Source organism: Struthio camelus, chromosome 2 (assembly GCF_040807025.1).
Source record: "Struthio camelus isolate bStrCam1 chromosome 2, bStrCam1.hap1, whole genome shotgun sequence".
NCBI classification, from domain to species: Eukaryota; Metazoa; Chordata; class Aves; order Struthioniformes; family Struthionidae; genus Struthio; species Struthio camelus.
Genome location: NC_090943.1, coordinates 64713698 through 64733522, shown reverse-complemented (window position 1 = coordinate 64733522; position 19825 = coordinate 64713698). Strand labels below are relative to the sequence as shown.

Here is a 19825-nt window from a genome sequence, read left to right as displayed (position 1 = left end):
GCACTTACATGACATTTAAACAAAGGCAATGGGTTCCCTGTGGGAAACATTCAGATTTTTATGCTCAGATCATGTGAGTGGATTTAGAAATATGTAGAAATATTCCATTTCCAATGCTACACAGAACCATTAAAAACATTAACAGCTTCTCAAGACAAATATTACTGTTTATAATGAAAAACTAAGACAAAGACATTTGAAGTCCTGCCAAAGGGTAAAGAAACAAGAAACACCAGAAATATTTCATTTAGAACACCAGTTCTTTGCCCAAACTTTACTTTCTTCAAGGAAGCAATCATTGCTGAATACAATCATTGCTAAAAAAGAGCAAACAATTAACAGAGGCTCCAAGATGACTAGTCAAAAATAGCAACGTGCCAAGGACAGAGAAGACTCTTGTTTATCTTAAGTACCAATCACTTGCAATGGTTTTATGAAAATTAACTTATAGCAAACTGAAAGATTCACACATGTTAACCACTGAACTGGAAATCAAGATTTTGTAGTCTCATATAAATTTTCATTTTTCCTTGCTTTATTTAGCTATCCTTAAAATGTGGAAAAAGGTATTAATTTTCTCACAGTAACACTGGAATGAACTGATGCCTTAAAGATATTTCAATGTCCTAAGGTGAAAGGTCTTGCAATATTTCAGGGTTGTGACAATATAGCATCAAGAAACAAATAGCGTTTCCAGCGAAAGCAGCTTTCAAAGAGGCTAAGGACCAAACAATTTCTCTTCAGCCGTTCTGCAAACAGGAAGGAAAAGCAGGGCCGACTGCTTATTGCAACCCCACCCACAAGGGAGCAAGGCTAGGACAGACAGAGCTCTAGCTCCTTCCTCAAGGTGCTTGCTGGTACAGCCAAGATCAAAACCTCTACTTCTGTCTGCTGACCACTAAGCAAGAATCTATTTCCCCCAAGAAATGGAGCGTGTCATATCCTGAGTGGCAGGTCCTTTGTGGGGAGCCTATTGACATAGTAGTATTCTTCTCTTGCAGAAGACAATCGAGTACGGAGACACTAACAAGACAATTAACAATATTAAAATTAATCAAGATGAGCCAAATATACATGGAGGAAAAGGAGCAAAGGTGAAGTGTGAGAGCTAAGAGACTTCCTTAGCACTAACAGAGCATGTACGCATTTCAACTATCAAAAAAGAGAAATACACTTTTGTTTTATCCAGAGTTTGTAAATTTTACTGCGCATTAGTACCATAGCATTATGTTCACGAAAGCATGTTGCAATACATTGATAATCTCGTATCTCAAAAAAGTGTTTTTAATATTAAATGCTTTATAAATTCTAATCAATATGGGCTCTAAGAAATGAATATTCTTATTTATTTTCCAACAGCAACTGGAATCAGCTTGCATCTTATTCACAATCACCTCTCTGCCACAAAATTTGTATTTTTGTGTTCAAGATCACAAAATCAACTGAGATGTCAAATGGAGATATTTACATATCAACTAAGAGGGAAAAGTTCTGCAGATTCTGAATGTACGTGTGTAATTTGTGACCGAAGGTTTTTCTTACTTGAGTCTTCAGGAATGCCATATTTTGCCATATCATCTTCCAAGAGCTCTGTGATCCTGGGCATGTCAATGAACATATTTGCGTTGCTGAAAAATGAAGATTCTTCTTTACACACTGCCTTGATTACAGACTCCAGGGATCCAACAGCTGAACGTCTGAACTGCCCACCTTGTAAGAACTAGAACAAATGAAAATACAGATGAACCAAAGCAGCTTTCAGTAGCTTCAGAGAGTAGCCCTGGTGTTCTCTCAATACGGCATCCAAAGAGAGCAACAAAATTACACTGCAGAAACTGCATGCGAAAATGAGGGCCTGCTGTGCTCTTCACTGTTCTCCTGATCACCTTTGTCATGGCCAGGATACTCCATGAAAGACAGTAGTATAGTGTATTACTTTAAACTTTGAAAAATACTGTGTATTGATGGCTTGCTTAGGCACAAAAGGAATGGAAATATCAAGACAACAAGACTCCTAAATTACCATGTCAGTTTTCAAAGTTTACTCTTCTGGTAGACTACTCCTGTGGTCATGAAGGCAGCAGAAACATACAGTCATTTTGCATGATGCGAATGCTTGTGGTGAAAACAGCTGCTGAAAAGAAAAATGGTTTTCAGAGCGTAAGTGCACTCTGAAAAAATGAGTTTTCAAGTATATCTTTTAACTTGTTAGATGTGCTTCTAAGCTTTGTTTGTTTTTTTTTAAAAACATCTTGAGTCATACCAGCATTTACTTTTGCCATTTGCTCATGACTGACAGACCTCTCAGCGCGAGAAGAGCGCGATCTGACTGCCTTTCTGGCCTAAGCACGTCATTAACCACATTCCAAAAACGGCCTCCTCCCTGCAACTTCAGTTTTCAAATAACGTGCTCGGTTGCGACCAGAATCTCATGGAAGGCTGTGCACTTGCACTGCTCTAACAGAGGATATAACTGAAAAGGAAACTGCACTGCAAAAGTAGAACCGAAGGATACATCTCACTTGCATATGAAGAAAAAGAAAATTAGACTTCCATTCCAGTTTAAGACTGCAAGACTGGCAGACGGAAGAAAGATTTTGATAGGTCAGCCAAACACATTTGACATAGAAATAAATTATGAGCATCAATTTTCAAAATGGTGCAGCACTTCACAAATAGAATAAATCATGGTAAGTTTAGAGGTCATGTTATTAGAAACAGTTCATCCTGATCAACGCATTTACTACAGTGTCAAGTGCCTCTTAGTAATCCTGGAGGAATATTAGAAAGTGTTATCAAAAGTTAGTGTTTGCTGCCCCCAGAATCTAAATTTTGGCACTCAGTTTCAGGGTTCAGCAGAGTAAATAACACCCAGACTTCATAACTCTACCATCTACAGTTCTAGAAAAAAATCTGTTGGCATGGACTTCACTGGGAGAATAAACTTTATTTATGCACAGTGCTGAATAAGAGTGGTTTTGAATCCCTATTTGTGACTACTTGCACTAGAAGGGTAAGTGAGGTTTATTTCAGTCAAAGAACACAAGCTGACTGATTAATTCTGGTTCCAATCAAAATAACTTGAAATTCAAATGATGAATATTTATGCAGTGAGCTGCCACCAGACTGAATCCACTTACTGTCTTTCAGCTAAATACCCTCTGACTCAAAAAGATGAGATGTTACCTATAATTTGGCTTTGATAAAGTGGGAGAACAATATAGGATGGATGTTCACAAAAAGTTATCTTTGATCCAGGTGTTCTAGTTTAAACTAAATGAAGTAGGTCTGTAATCAAGGCTTTTGATTCCAAACAAATAGCCCATTACAAACAAGGCTCGGAAGGGAGGCTCTGAAGATTTAAAATCTGGGCTGCATTCTCAAATGAGGACCAAAATCTCCTAACATAGGGGCTTTGGACCTATTTGGACAACTGTGTCTTCCTAAAAAGAGTATTATGGACAAAAAATTTTATAGAACGGAAAAATCTGCAGTTCAACAAAAAGTCTAGAAGTCAAGCCAAGTTACAATTTGCAAAGAAAATTAAAACAAATTAAGAAATAATACATAAAGAGATGGAAGAAAAATGCCATTTTACTGGAAAACTAGAGGGAGATTAAAGATAATCCAAAACTTGGCAAGACTGAGTGGCTAAAGGAAACAAGTGTGGAGATATTCCTACTTCTGGGCAGAGACAAAAATGAATCAAAGTCTTTATTGTACTGAAATTAGCAGAATAAGAAAAGATCAGCAAAAGATTGCAAATTTCGTAAAACTATTTCTCAGAAGTCTATGAAATTTGGATTTCAGCATTTGAAGGAAAAGTAGAAAACTAGAAGGCACTGCAGGACAAATGAAGATCACAATATTATACAGGAAGAAACCAATTACCTGATTTAGATTACTAAACTAAATAATGATATCCAGTGTAAATCATTATTTAGCAACCAAAATCATGATACGCTATTCCAGAAACAGAGATTACCTAGGTACATTACTGCTCCTTGATCAAATCAGAGACACAAAAGTATGCAACTTTTGAAAAAGGCAAAAGCAAGATAAAGTAAGTTGTTTCAGTTGGTATAGACATGAATTAACAGAACTACAGGAGCCACCAGCAACACTTCCCCTCAAAAGACTGCACGTGGCTTTTGTCCCCAGCATTCAAGATTAACTCTTGACACAGCATGTGCAGATGACACTAAGGATGTCTGAGACAACTGAGAGCCTGTTACAGGAGAAAGGAAAAAACAAAAACAAGACCAAAACAAAACAAAAACCACCGCCACAAAACTTACTTAACCTTGCAAAACAAAGAGGGACTAGGACTGGCCTTCTTCAAGTATTTAAGGCCATCAAGGGTTTAAAAAGCTATGGGACATTTTTGAAAGAATAAATGTAGTAGTCATAGGTAAATTTAGATTAGAATCTTATATGTTTCTAACTCCAAGAAGCTTTCCAATAACGATAGCCTAACTAGTTCTAACGCAGAACCTGATAAACTTAGCAAAGAGGTTACAGAATGAGGCTGCTTTCCACAAGAGTGACAGCATTCAGTACTCAGCAATCCCTTCCGGCCCTGTGCTTATCTACTCACGAATGACAAACAGACCAAAAATTAGTACTGGAAACATAAGCAGATAATTTCTAACAGCAAACGGAAAAGCAAAAGTCATGATCAAAATCAGCAATGCTTTTCCTCAAGGGAGTTATCCGTGCGCTCAGTGCCGTTAACAAGAGAAAGTGGCTGTGCTCAGTTACGCTGCCTGGCAGGTGTTGAGTTTTAAAATGTTTTTTTACTACACACAATGCAGCGTACCAATTCAACGTCACATTGCAGATAATAGAATAGTATCTCTTGCTTTCCATTTGGTCTTTCAGGCAAAAACTCATATGCATAACTGACAAAATTACTTCGTTACTGCTACAAAGAGATTAGCAAAAACTTTTTAAAATTCCATACTTCAAAATAACTTCGTCAGTAAGAATTTAATGAAAGAGAGACTGTCTCACCTATGCTGAAGATCCACACTGTTTTATTTTGGGGGGGAAAAAAAATCGATATATCCTGTTATCTTCCTAGGTCTCTGAAGTACTATTGGCTGGTTATCACCAAAACAAATATGCAAAAGAAAGGACTTATTTGGAAATTGAGGAACATATTTTAGGAGAAAAGTATGTAAGCAATATCTGCAACACACTTATTAAGAACAAGGACAGCCTTTATAGAGAGGACAAGAAGCAAGTATAATTATTATGAACTGAAAGACAGGTACTGGAAAGTAACAAAACGCATAAAAGCTGAGAAGGAAAGGAAGCTTAACAATTTTTGCTAGTCCATACAAGAAAAAAAAGTTCAGCAGTACAGATAGAAAGGCCCTTGAAAACAGCATGCAGCTACTGTATGAATGAAAGAAATAGACACCGACCTACTAAAATAAATGTGCATGCTTTTTTTAATCCTCCACAGGACACTAGGGGGCACCAATTTCTCAATAAAAAAGGAAACAGCAAAACAAAAACTAAGGAAATAAAGATTGTATTGCAAGATGTAAAAAGCAAAGAGTTCCAATTAAATCTATGTTACATTGCAGGCTAATATGGGAACCCATGGAGCAGAGATCAAAACTGTGACCAGATGGCCCTCTGCTGTTCAATTCTATCCTTTGCAAATTTTCTGGACAGGACCTTTTGAGAGGCTCTATCAGATAAGCAACTAGGATTTCACTCTGAAAATAGCACTGCATTTGCTGGAAGGAAAGTCTTGAGCCTGCCAAAAACAGGACTAGTTTAAGAAAGACTAGAAAAGGTGCAAGCCTTCTCGGATGAAAACCACCTTTCATTACAGCAGCTAAGGAGGGACGCCAAAGAACAGCACACAGAAAAAGATTCATACCACTAGGGAAAACAGTATCTAAGGCAGTGTTTAGCGCGCACTGCAGTCACGAACCAGTTTGCACTGAGGCATCTTCAGAGGTCTGCAATTTTAGAATCAGATGCAATCTTGCACTTTCCACACAGAGCAAGTTTGCTCTAGAAGGTAGCGCCACAGGGGTCCAGCAAGTCCAGCGACAAAACAGGACCCTGCTCAAAAGGAGAAATTTTTATGCTGACTCATTTAATACTAGGTCCACACCACTGTGCTAGCCGTAGAGATGCACATGAAGCAACTGTCCTTCAGGACACTAACAAGAGAAATACCCTCCCCCTCCCCTCCCATCCTTTTTTAAAACAGGGAGCAGAACTAGAAAGCAAAAACATTAAGTGACAAAAATAGAAACAACCTATGAAAGATCCAAGGACTCATTATGGTATCTTGAAGCCAGTCATGGTATCTTATCTGTGAGACTAAGATTCTTACCGTAGAGGCAATCACCATAGCAGCATGGAAAGAATCAGAGAAGCAGAGGTATGGATTCTTTAAATCACCTACACAGAATCTCTAAAGAAGTGAACCAACCCTTACAAAAGCAAAAGTTATTTCTCATTAAACAAAGCAGCTGCTAGATAAAGAAATAATTTGTCAAAAAATAAAAGCATTAGTAGAAAAGGCATGGTGCTGTCAAAATCATAGGTAATAAGTGCTATTATTAACCAGTAGCCTAGTACCATATTAATTTAGGCTGCAATGTCATAAATTGATGGGGAGGGGGAGGGGGAACCATCAATACAGTTCCAAAATGACCAGAGCACTCAAAAGAGATCAAACGCAACTTCTAAGGACAATGGACCATTGTCTCATAATTCCTACTAGTGTTCCTCCTCATTAGTTTCATACATATTGCTAACGAGACACCTTACAACAGGCATTAAGCTTACATTTTGAAAATCATATGCATACCTGCTGCAATGCAGAGATGTCAAGCACACCAATATTTTTAACAGCTTGGAGGAACACTGGAAGGTTTTCCATGACATGCTGGGCTTTACTGAGAAGAGAGCTGATACTAGAAACCACATCCAGTAACATGTTCAGTAAGCTGCCTATCTCAGATGGTATCTTAACCTTGGAAAAGAAGAGGGGGAAAAAATAATCATGGTATTAAATTTCAATTAGAAGAACAAATTTTAACCTTCCAACGAAAGGCTCAAAATTATTCAATCTCTTTCTAAAATTGATTATAGAACATTTCTACAAACCATGTTTTAAAACTCCTTTTAGTATAATTCTCCAATCTCAAATTCACATAAACAAAAATTTTCTGGAATTGTCCAAACTAGCCTACAACAAATTAGGAATTAAAATACAGAGAAATACAGAATTAAAATACTAACTGAACTGGAGACAGCTCTCTCGTCCAACTTAACGTCCACACATGCTGATGGCATCGGTGAAATTCTGCCCCCTTGGAACTGAGCATAAATGACAACTTTCCCTTCAGTACACTCAAGACGCTCAGTACAATAGCTTAATATTTTTTACATAGTTCATATATTAATTTAAATCAAGTAATCTCTTTAGCTGCTTTAGGAATCCTATTAGACAAGATATTTTCCTGTGATACTGTTCCTCTCTGCATTTTTCATACTGCATTTTACCTAAAATAATTCCATGCATTTCATTTCCTACTTGACCAAAGTTCAATCACCCTTCTGCTTTTGCCACCAAGCATCTTTTGGCATTAAGAATTTTCTCATCTCCCTTGCGTTAATAGGCCATTTAGATGTCGTATAAATGCAAACTGATTAAGTTATCTGCCTATGCGTGATAACAAAAAACAATATAATCTCATTATGTGCTTCCAGCTGCTTCTTCCGATTACCTTTACTTTATCCACCTGTATTTGAGTAAGACACTTCCTACTATATCTGTGATGAATATTCTTTTCAGACTTCACCTGCTTTCATGTATTCAAAAAATAAATACTCTGCAATAAACCTTTATTCAATTTAAAAAATCAGCAAGACTTCCATAATAATTTAGGATAAACTGATAACATTTGTTATTCTGCACTAGGAATTCATAGGGTTCAAGAGAAAAGCCATCAGAACAAGCACTCTTCTCGTTCTCTGTTTTCCCTCCAGGTGGCCACATACTTCAGAAAATAGAAATATTTTCTCTTCCCTCCAATATCTTACCTATTCTAGGCATTTTTCTCCTTTTTAGAAATATGCGGCCACTCAATTTAACTACACATGCAGCCTCCAGAACATAATCCAGAAACTATGGCTGTAGAACAAAATTTTCTTCCTTCCTGTTCTATGAATAACTTTCAATTATTTGTACTTACAATACTTTAAGTTCTGTCAGTCATTTACCATGAAAGAATTGGAATAAACACCTGTTAACTATCACTATCACAAGTCTCTCACAATAATTTTGTTCTTACAAGTAAAAATACCATCTCACTGAAAACCCAGACTAGATCCCAAATTATACAGAGTTGTACAGATAATGTGGTTTTGCTGCAGACTTTTGCTGCATTGCCTTCATTACAGCTTTGTCACTGCCTTTTTCTCATTGTTTTCCAAGGGAATATAAACACCAAAGTTTGCCATCACCATTATCAACCCTCTAGGATCCATCCATCTTGGTAAATAACTGTGTGATTTTTTTTTTAGTTGAATGAAATATAGTGGAAGCCAACAGACACTGTTTAAGTCATCACCATTCAGATGTGTTAAACTTTGTTAAGTATCCAGGAGAGGTTATGAATCAGATCAAACCAAGCTGTATGAGTTAAGTCATACGACATACAGATTTTTTGCCTGTACAGAGACTAACCCTGAGAGTTGGAAAAACATATTTACATCCTTCCTGAACTCATCCACCTCAATTTCCAGCATGATTTCTACAGCAAATAAATGCATTCCAGCGTGCTATGAATTTTTGCAAGGAAATAACTTCATATTTCTCATAACATAGGCTTCTATGATTGTTTTATCTCAAGTGATGCCATATCAGTCTTCCACACTTACAAATTAAAAATTGACTAACTGCACCATCTGCAAACTCTGCTAAAGATTAATAAAGGTATGTCTTTGACTTCCTGTGTTTTCTCTAAAGCTTTCATAATTAACTCTTCAGGGATAATTTTGCCGAGGAGGAGATGGAATACAGTAGCACCCACCAACTCTATTCCTCAACTGCTCTGTTTGCTCTGTGGAGCTAAAAGACAACAAAGGGCTACATGGCCAGCGTTTGCTTCCACAGAGAAAGAACACCTAAAATAACAAAATACTATATTCGCAAATTGAATTACTCATCCATCTAACTTGCATGCTTTAGACAACCTTCAAAAGAAATCACAGGAAATGAACGATTCCCTCCACCTCTCTTACCTTGTAAATGATATGACGCAAGTTCAAATTCTGTATAATCAATACAAACATGGCATACAAGTCCAGTGCTGGTAAAGAACATAATTCCTCTACCACTAGGGAAGTTTTGCTGTTTTCAGGTAATGTTAGCAACAGGCTAAATACTTCTTCATCACATCTTCCAGCTAAAGCTGCAGCAAAGGCACTGTAAAAAAGCTGTCATAAAGTACACCTATTAATTTTCTTTCTTCCCGAAAGACATCAACTTCTTTACAGTTAATAAAGTGAAAACGTGTCACAGGAACATGACAAGGTATAGTAGTCATCAACAGAACTGAAAGAAAGACCTATACAGCTCTATCAGACAGACTATAAAGTGAGAGCATACCAGTGTGCCTATAAAGAAATTAAGTATATTTCTTAAAACCCTTTCTTTTCATTTGGAAACAGGTCATTTGTTCATTCTATGAGCATTCACGCCATGAGCAGTCATTAACAATGCTGAACGTATGCATTCTAGAGAATATACACCTTTGTTGCAGAAATGCGTAAAGATCAAAATGTAGACATGTGAATCATTATAAAAAAAAAAAAAACTCACAAAAATCAAACAACATGGACTTCCTTCTTTCAGGTCACACGCAAATTTAACACTTAGGGTATGCCTACATGATAAAATGCTCACTCCAAGCCAGCTGACATTTTTCAGCTCAACGCTTCTTTGAAGTCTTATTATTTAATAGTGGAAAAAGGGACAAACGCCCAAGTAGATCTTGGGCAAGATTACAAAAAAACTCCTTGGGCAATTGTAAGGTTTTTCCTCTTCCTACAAAAGTGTCAGAGACCAAAAGCAAATGGTTGCAGCCCAGATATCTCTTAGCTACTCTTATCCTGAAATGCCTCAAGGAAAGAAAACGGCAGCAAGTCCAGAAAAATGGCTATTTCAGAGCCTGCAGAAGCCTGGTGTTTCATTACTGATGAGCCAGTGAGCAGTGACCAGAGCTCCATCGTACTCCTTAGAGCAGAACCTGCCGGTACTGCTTCCACTGAATGCATCCGTAAGCCAGTGCCAACACCCAGCAGGGGAGTATCCCCAGGAAATCATATCAGGAGCCAGAGCTGGTCGAGAAATGCAATTTCATTCTTCAATCCCTGTGAATATTTTAATTGCAACATATTAATTTGCAAAAAATTCTGGACTAAAGAAAATCTAAAAGTCATTTTGCCTTTGTGGTTCCAAAGCATTTCCTATACATTAAAACATTCACTTTTTATGTGCATGTTTGTGTACCTATATATATATGTAACGCACACAGAAAGAGAACAGAATAGGAGTATAAACACTGTTTTCCTATCAGCATAAAAGGATACTGATTTGGACTTAGTTTTAGGGAGTTTTGACTCCGATACTATTTGAAATTCCTGATGAATGTTCCAGCTTCAATCCAGCTTTAATCCATTCAATATTTTACCAACTAGATCAAGCCCCTCTGAACTTCCCTTGCAGCTTTGCTTCAGAGCTATGTCATACTCCTATCCCTAGTTAATGAATGCTTATAATCTTCATTACATCTTTTGAGCAGTTTAAAACAATATATATAATCCTATAGCAATAAGCATGGCCAGAGCATAATCTTGAGGTAGAAATCAAGGGTAAGTGCAACAAGCACCTGCAAATCACAGGCTTAGTTTTACCATTCCAGAGTATACAGTCACAGAAATACAAGGCTGCAAGATGCCTGCAGGTATCAGGGTTTTCAGACAACAGTTATACAAGCCATAAACATGATGGGCTATGCCTAAGTTATACCTTAAAAAAAAGTATTCTCACATATTACATAATCAGTAAGAGACAGATTTTAATACTCAAGTTGGACTGGGGAATAATCCAAGCACTTATGCACACCCAAAATTCTGTATAAATATGCAAATGTGAGATGTGTACATATATCTAAGCTGTACATAGGACTTCTGAAAAAATGAGGATAGACACTCACTCGAAAAAGTCAGCCAGTTAGCTTTATTATTCCAAGAGATCAAAGGTGCAAGATTCTCATTTAAGTGAATCACTTCTAGATGACTTCTCTTATTACCATTTGCTGTTATCAAAATAACAAGCAAACAATGGCAATCACACCACCAAAGCAGCAGAAGAACTAACAAGTCAGAAGTAGCTATGATTGTCTGAACTGCCTTTTTAACAGCTATACTTTTTGTGAAGACGACGTGCAACTGCTTCTGCAAGCGGAGCATCAGTGACATCCAGTGGCTGCCTGACTGACCCAACTGGTTTATATTAAAGGCATCTCCAACTCCTTTCCACCACATAAGCATTAACATGAGACACAACCCAGAGTTAAGCTGACACTTTTCATGATTTCTACTTTTTGATTATTGGCATCACAGGAAACAGCAACAGCGATAACATACAGCCCTTGATTCAGAAGACTTACACATCAATCCTTTATATGATACTCAATAAACAAGTAAACACATAAATAAAGTGAAGCTAAGGCACGGTAGGGGTGAAAATGTAAGGACAGCAAGGAGCACACCAAGAAAGAAAAGAAATCAGATAACTCTTCTGTAAGACTCGGAGCAGGGGAGATGCAGAATGATTTCTCTAGGAAGTCTCATCTTCTCTACAGTTCCAAGGTAACAGAGTTCAAATTTGGTGTCAGCACAACTGCATAAGACTGCTTAAAGTGGTGCCATTTAGATCAGGAGAAAACTATAAATTGATCCCTGAATGTCTCACATAATTTCTTTCAACACCCCAGATCTCACAAAGTCTTCCACATAAAAGTGACAAGTGAAAATATAAGATTCCACATAAACAAGTTTGTTTTGTTTCAGTTGGTGCATTCAGTTGGACATTAGTCAACCTGTTAATTTAACACCTCTTCTTGATCTTTTACCTTTGAATGAGAGATACTGGCTTCCAAAACAGTCCTGAGAGTTTCTTCAGAAATGTTGATAGAAGAACGAATGTCCAGCCCCAACTTAGTAGAATTCTGTATGCAGTCTTTGACTTTCATACCTGGAAGAGAAGGAAAACGGTACCAACAGTAGTAGTCCACAAAATCCTACCAAATTGCTTAATCAAGTTGCCCACAGACTGTGGTCTCTCCTCTAGATTTATACTGAGGAGTTATAAAAGGGCATAAAATCTTCATATTATGCAATTCACCTCTACATCAAATCTAAAGGCCACTTTACTAGCAGACTGAAGGGCTTGTATATCTGTGTGCATTATCCTATCAAAGCACATGTTATCCCACATCCCTGTATTAAGGGAACATCTGAAATTACTGAAGCAGCCTTTAACCACTTATTTTCTTCTTCTGTCAGTCAGATCCCCTCTTTCTAATGAATCCCTACATGTCCCTAGGACAGGCCTCAACAGGGTGAACTATACCATCCTGGGACAAGAATAGTGTCTATGTGTGTATATGTGTACATACTGAGAATATATTGCCTTAAATCAGTACTTTCCATAAGCAATATCCTTTTAACCTTAGGAGAACAACCAAAAAGTTACTCTGCTGCAAAAAAGATACACAGCAGAGAATTGCAAAAAAGTGCTGAAGAAAACAGGAACTCACCATTCAAAAGATTGAAATTGCTGAGAAAAGCTACCACTGGATTTTCTGACAACAGTGGCTCCAAATTTTCAGCTAACCTGAAATGATAGCCTTAGTTTTATAAGTTACCAAAACTAAGTCATTGACATTACCATGTATAGAGAGAATAATGAGCAGCAAACAGCCATTAAACTAGGCTAAAAGGTTCCATTGTATTCTCTATACACACATCGCACATGCAGTAAGCACCTCTGCAGAGCCTGTCCTGTTGCATTTATGCATTGCACTTGAGCATGGATCATCATATTTCTTACTGAGAAAGCCTTCATTAAAAGGTGTCTACATTTGTAAAGTGCTCTAGCAAACAACAGCTCATGGAAAAGCACAGATCTAGTAAAGCGTGTATCTGTCTTTTTTTTTTTTTATTTACACTAAAAACATTTTTTAAAATCTAGCAGCATCACAGTTCAGTATAATGAAGTTATCTGACTCTAAATTTGAGTAATGAAAGGTTTAGATAGTTCAAGTATTATTTACTATTAAAAACACCAGATATGAGTTAATGGTTCATTAGAGCACACAGGCTCAAATTCTTCCATATAATTATAACTCACATGGGCTATTCAAGTCCATTATGAAAACAATGCAACAGACAAGCCAGTAAAGCAACAACTGTAAGAAAAGCCACTTAGAAGCGACAGTTAAGTCTGAAATAGTCTGTGGTAGTAGCTTTATTTGTTCATCAAAAACTTGCTACTTTTTCCTCAAGGGAATAGCAAATATCTGAAATTATTTGGAACTCAATCCTGTCAGGTTACAAGCACCATCCAGTATTTCTGACTGTTTGAACTGCAGATCTGTATTTAACATTTACGTATTTAGCATTTTGCAAAGGTATCCAGCTTCTGAGAGGCTCAGGCCGTAGCAAACAGCTTTAGATTAAAAATAAGTAACAATAATACTAAAAACTTGACTTAACTCAGTTTTCAGAAAAATAAAAATTTTCACAGTTGTGATTCAAATTATTCTCCTTGTAGAGCACCAAGATCTGCTGCAAGTGCTCAGCAAAAGTATAAGGATATTGGAAATATCCAGAATTTTGCTAAACAGGAATAATTAGAGTGTATTTTTTCTGCTGAATTTTCAGGTAAATAAACAAAGCATAAAGAGATTTTGATGCATAGCATTTCTCCTGCAATTTCATAATTTAGAACCAATGCATACGCATGATGAAGTAACATCACTAGCCCTAATAAGAACTACGTTGGGTACCGAAAATACAGGCTTTACGTTTGTAAGTGTCTCTGGATGTTCTCTAACAGTAGGCGACATTCACAACTGCCATCAGTGGTATTTTGTAAGGCCCTTAAGAAGCTCTCCAGAGTATTGAAAAATTGCTGGTTTATATATGCCATATGCTGACAATCTCCCTTGTTGAGAGCAGACCATGTTCTTGCAATACCCTGCAAAAGACAGTGATTATACAGTTAAATTCACATTAGATGTTTTTAATGATTGAAGTGGAGATCTTGGCAATTACAGGAGATATTTTCAAATGATAATGTGGTTAAGGCTATACTTATTTACTAAATATTATATTTGCTACTGAAACTGGGCCAAAGGTTTTCAAGCTAGGGAAAATTGAATTCTCAGAGACTTCAGTTTTGGAAAAGATCAAAAACATTTGCAAATTTGACCTAGCCTTGCAAGAAGATTCAGCCAAGAAGTATCAAAAACTTCATTTGAAATTTAATTACAAAATGAAACCAGCTTTTTAGGTTGACTATTTTTTATCTTTTCCCCAAAAATTGATCTAAACAACAGTTTCATTTATCTCAAATCCATATACTCTCAGTTCTTGGTTCAGTCAAAGAAAGAGAACGCCTCAGTTCTACCCTTACCCAACGGTGTACTTATACTGTGCCTTGCGCAGTTTTTACTCTCATCTTTTCTCTTGATTATTCACATTTCTGCTTTTCAATCTTTTTTTTAAACTTACAAAAGTATGTCACAGAATAGCAAAGAGCACAGAAATGCATCTGTTTGGCAAAAGTCTACTTTGAGATGTGAACAACGCCTCTGAATTCTGTTTGCCACAACACTGAATTCCCACTCATGTCAGCAAAACCTCCAGGTACAGTGCATGCAAAATAGAAGAGTTATTTTATGAAGAGGAGACAAATTCTGTACCAAAAGCATGAAGTTAATATTTTGTGCATGTGTGTGATCTTCAAGGAACTGCTTCTAGCTCTGTATGAGTCTAAATGCCAAGTGTTACTCTTTCCACATCAAGACTACTGGTAACTTCCTGAACTGTTAAACACAGACTGACCTCAACTGGAAACCACAATTGCTATTTTAGGCTGAACAACTCAGGCCAAGAAGTTTATTTGTATTTAGTTTGATTTCACTGCTATTCCTGTGAAGGTTTAAAAGCACAAATGTACGCTGACTCATGAGCTTGGCAGTATCAGAAGATCTAAAAGAAGAAAATATGAGCTGTTTGGCACTGAATGACAGTCTAGTTGTTCTATTTACAGCTTTCAAAGCTCACCAATGTTTATTTAGGGGATTGCTTCTGGGTATCACAATAAATCGTGTCAGAACTATACCCATACAAAACTCCACTTTATATAGCCAGTGTGGGGATGGATCATTCAGATTGGGGGGGGGGGGGGAGAGTACACCCACCACACAGAAAATTCTCCTAGCATTAGTTTCCAATGTGACTTTCAATGCATAACGGAAGGAATACTTGTAGGTACGGAAATCACTCAAACCTCATAATGATCTTGAGCCAGAATGATTCCTTCAATGACAGAGAGGAGGAAGTGACTCGTTAAGCCATCTTTACATCTTGTAACAACACAGAAAAAGTTGCTGATGATAGCTGGCTCTTCTGTAAGAGAAAACGTCCAGGCTTAACCAGTTAAAATAAATCATTTACTCATTGTTATCAGAGGAAAAGATGACCAAATAAGAAAGGAAGGAAAAGTTTTAAAAGGCACAGTCTGATGTGTTAAGACACCGGAAAAAATTTCTGACCAAATTTATTTCCAATTACAGAGGGCAAGAAGGACTAAGTTTGATTCAATTCTTGTTATTCCTCTTCACTATACTTTCCCGACCAATAACGAGAACAGCAATACCTGCTACAGAACCAGAACAGAACACTTCATGCTGCTGAGCAAGAAACACAGCTCTCTGGAGCTGTATATATTAAGCACATCTACCTCTTCCTCAACTGGGTTCCCCTGACATTCTTTCCCTGTTGAGACATCAGGATGTTACTAATCCTTCAGCGAGTAGCAACTTTCAAAGCAAAAGCTTCCCCCAAGCTGCAAGGGGAAGGAAAGGGCATTACATAGACACAGACGACCGGCAATGAGAAAATAATCCTAGTGACAGAGAATCCATACAGGGTATATTTATCACCTGATCTCCCACTGAGGAAGTTTTTACCCAAGCTTGCAGCCCTCATGTCCCTGAAAAACAGTTTCATTCTTCTGTCTGTAGCAGGTTTGCACGTGAGAAAGCAGAGAAAGTTTGGCCTGGTGGTTGAACTCTAGTTCACATAAGAATGAATTTCGTTCCTCCTCCATTCTCTCCCCACATATGTTTCCCCATTTGATCCATAAGCCAATAAGCAAGAACAATAAACATTCACCACCGCATCAAAAATGAGCAGACCTTGAAGATCCAAGATCATCATCTGTGATCTTGCTCACAGAAATAACATATCGTCACTCAGCAATGCAAACTAGGTTGAACAATCTTTGTCTTTTCTCATTAGGTTTCATAATGCTTTCTGTATCACAGAATGGTTGAGGTTGGAAGGGAGATCATCTGGTCTAACCTCCCAGCGCAAGTAACGTCACCCAGAGCTCGTTGCCCAGGACTGTGTCCAGACGGCTTTTGAACATTTCTAGGAAAGGAGCCTCCACAACCTCTCTGGGCAGCCTGTTCCAGCACTCAGTCACCCTCACAGTAAAGAAGTTTTTCCTCATATTCAGACAGACCTTCCTGTGTTTCAGTTTGTGCCTGTTGCCTCTCATCCTATCGCTGGGCATCGCTGCGGAGAGTCTGGCCCCATCCTATTGGCATCTTCCCTTCAGATACTTACACACATTCATCAGATCCCCCTTCAGCCTTTTCTTCTCCAGTCTGAAGAGTCCTAGCTCCCTCAGCCTTTCCCCATAGAAGAGATGCTCCAGTTCCTTCACCATCTTAGTAGCCCTTTGCTGGACTCGCTGCAGTAGCTCCATATCTCTGTTGCACTGCGGAGCCCAGAACTGGACACAATACTTCAGATGAGGCCACACCAGGGCTGAGTAGAGGGGCAGGATCGCCTCCCTCGACCTGCTGGCAGTGCTCTTCCTCGTGCAACCTAGGACACCATTGGCCTTCTTGGCCACAAGGGCACACTGCTGGCTCATGATCAACTTGTTATCCACCAGGTCCTTCTCTGCAGAGCTGCCTTCCAGCAGGTCAACTCCCAGCCAGTACTGGTGCATGGGGTTCTTCCTCCCTAGGTACAGAACTCTGCATTTGCCTTTGTTGAACTTTATGAGGTTCCTCTCTGCCCACCTCTCCAGGCTGTTGAGTTCCCTCTGAATGGCAGCACAGCCCTCTGGGCTATCAGCCACTCCTCCTAGTTTTGTGTCATCAGCAAACTTGCTGAGAGTGCACTCTGTCATTCAATGACCTAGATGAAGGAAGTTAAACAATACTGGACCCAGTACTGACCCCTGGGGGACACCACTAGCTACAGGCCTCCAGCTAGATTTTGTGCCACTGATCACAACCCTCTGAGCTCTGCCATTCAGCCAGTTCTCAAGTCACCTCACTGTCCACTCATCTAGCCTGCGCTTGCTTATAAGGATGTTATGGGACACAGCATCAGAAGCCTTGCTGAAGTCAAGGGAGACAACATCCACTGCTCTCCCCTCATCTACCCAGTCAGCTATTCCATCATAAAAGGCTAAATCAAATGAAGCATTATGAAACATCCCTTTGACCAGAGTATTGAAATGAAGATAACAAAAGTTTAGTTCCTTAATCTCAGCTCCCCCAACACATAGATCATTTTTCTGAGTTTAATAATAGACCCCAGTTATTAGTTATAAATTTTCAGTATCTTTTGTTTCGAGCTCAATATTCTTACTGTTTTACTCTGTGGAAATTACAGTCACAGAGGGGTGGAACCGGGCTGTAATGATATCATCTCTTTGGAAATAAAGCTTTACCAATTACCAACCTCATCCCTTGCTCTAGAATAACAGGTTAATGCCTCCCAGTTGTTCTTTGGAAAGGATTCCCTGCGGAATTGGGTTAAAGTATGAAGTGAATCATTGAAGTTCAAGTTTAAAAGGCAGAAGCCAGAAGAAATGGAATATGAAATCACTCCTTTAGGTCAGTACAGAGCATTTCTCAAAGTGCCCATCTTGGGAGCCCAAATACAACCAAGAAGACAAGCTTAAGACATCCAAATTCATATCATTTGTTGCAGGTGAAATTCCTGAACTACAGCAAGCCAACCCACTGGCTCAACATGGCCAGAAATGGAAGGTGTCAATTCCTTTATATACTTGCCCATTTTTCCCTATGGCCAGCTACATGCTACCTTGTGTCATCTCTAGTTCATTAAAAAACCTCTGTGATTTGACCCAGTTCACTAAACTGGCAGAAAAGTATTTGGTTTAAAAACAAACAAACAAACAAACAAATGCCTAGACTGTCTTCTGCTGGGTTAGTGAGTTGAATGAGGGAAGAAAGAAGCCACAGCATGTCAGAGCAAGCACAAGGGGAAGAAAAAGAGCATATGGCTAAAAATGAGTGAAGAAAAGAGTTGCAAGGCTACCTCCTTTCATTGTGATTTTGGATCAATTCAGCCTCTCCAGAAATCAGCCCTTTACACGATCTGGGTCAAAATGTTTTTCTGTGCTTTTCTTTGTTGGTTTCACTTCCAGGCATAAGCATGCTTGCCATCATCCAACTGAACTTTTTTTTTTTTTTTTTTTTAAAAAGGAGAGGAATACTCAAAGTAAATCCTCAATGTTACAGCACTAACAGATATAGGTCAACCAACCTGAAAAGATTTTAAGAACGTTCAGAATGGTAAGCTGCAGCTTCTGCAATAGTAGGACATTAGCAGGGGGTAAATGTTTCTGAAGAATATGACACATCTTAGATGCTCTGTGGAAAAATTAAAAACATATCATTATTTTCATAACAAAAGTATTGAAGAAAACTTTCATCAACTGAACTATGTACAATTGCAGTCTTCAAGAGACCACATTAAGATTTCAGTATTTACAGTTATATGACCAGCCAATAGCTCTACATCCAATTACATTTGTGTGAACTATTTCTGAATCAGGACATGATACTTCCACATGATACGAAGAAAAAACAAGTTTTCATAAAGGTAACAAGTTATCAGCTTTCTTCAGAAAATAGTTAGGAGTGTCTTAGCAAAGAAGGCACCTTAGCAAAATAAGCAAAATCTTAACCAGTGTTAATCAGGTCTGAGAAGTACTGAGAGCTCACGATACCTCCTGACATGACAGGAAAGAGCAGGACACTCAAAATCTGGTCCCTGACCATTTGCCTAACATATTTGCACGAAGTGCATCATTGAATCAACTTTAGCGTGCTGTTCCTCAGCTGGGCTATGTCAGCAGGACCCGCAGTTCCATTAGCGAGAAATCCCAAAGCTGTTTGGAGCAACCGTCTCACGAGATTCACTCACTGAATATTATTCAAACCCACCAACTCCAGGGGGATAGTTCTGTTAAACGAGTCCTCAGAAAAGGTTTCCCAAAAGCAAAGCTCCTTCTGCTGCTAGATTACATTTGATTTGAGGAATCTGGCAAAAACGATCATCAGAAAACTTATTTGTTAAACTGAACAACTTTATATAATACCCATAGCGCCTACAAGGTCACCTTGTTTGCATAAGTCAACAGCTGATTTAAGTC

The 19825-nt window shown here is 38.3% G+C and overlaps 1 protein-coding gene across 1 annotated transcript in view; it reads right to left on the bottom strand.

Annotated features, from left to right (window-relative positions):
* Positions 1-19825, bottom strand: part of ABCA13 (ATP binding cassette subfamily A member 13) — a 204331-nt gene that overhangs the window by 134585 nt on the left and 49921 nt on the right. Inside the window, exons 13-20 of the mRNA XM_068933822.1 lie at positions 18934-19040; positions 15626-15744; positions 14136-14308; positions 12867-12943; positions 12180-12301; positions 9283-9477; positions 6842-7006; positions 1543-1720 (exon numbers count right to left, since the gene is read on the bottom strand). Of these exons, the coding sequence (XP_068789923.1) occupies positions 1543-1720; positions 6842-7006; positions 9283-9477; positions 12180-12301; positions 12867-12943; positions 14136-14308; positions 15626-15744; positions 18934-19040 (1136 nt within the window). The remainder of the gene's footprint in view (positions 1-1542; positions 1721-6841; positions 7007-9282; positions 9478-12179; positions 12302-12866; positions 12944-14135; positions 14309-15625; positions 15745-18933; positions 19041-19825) is intronic.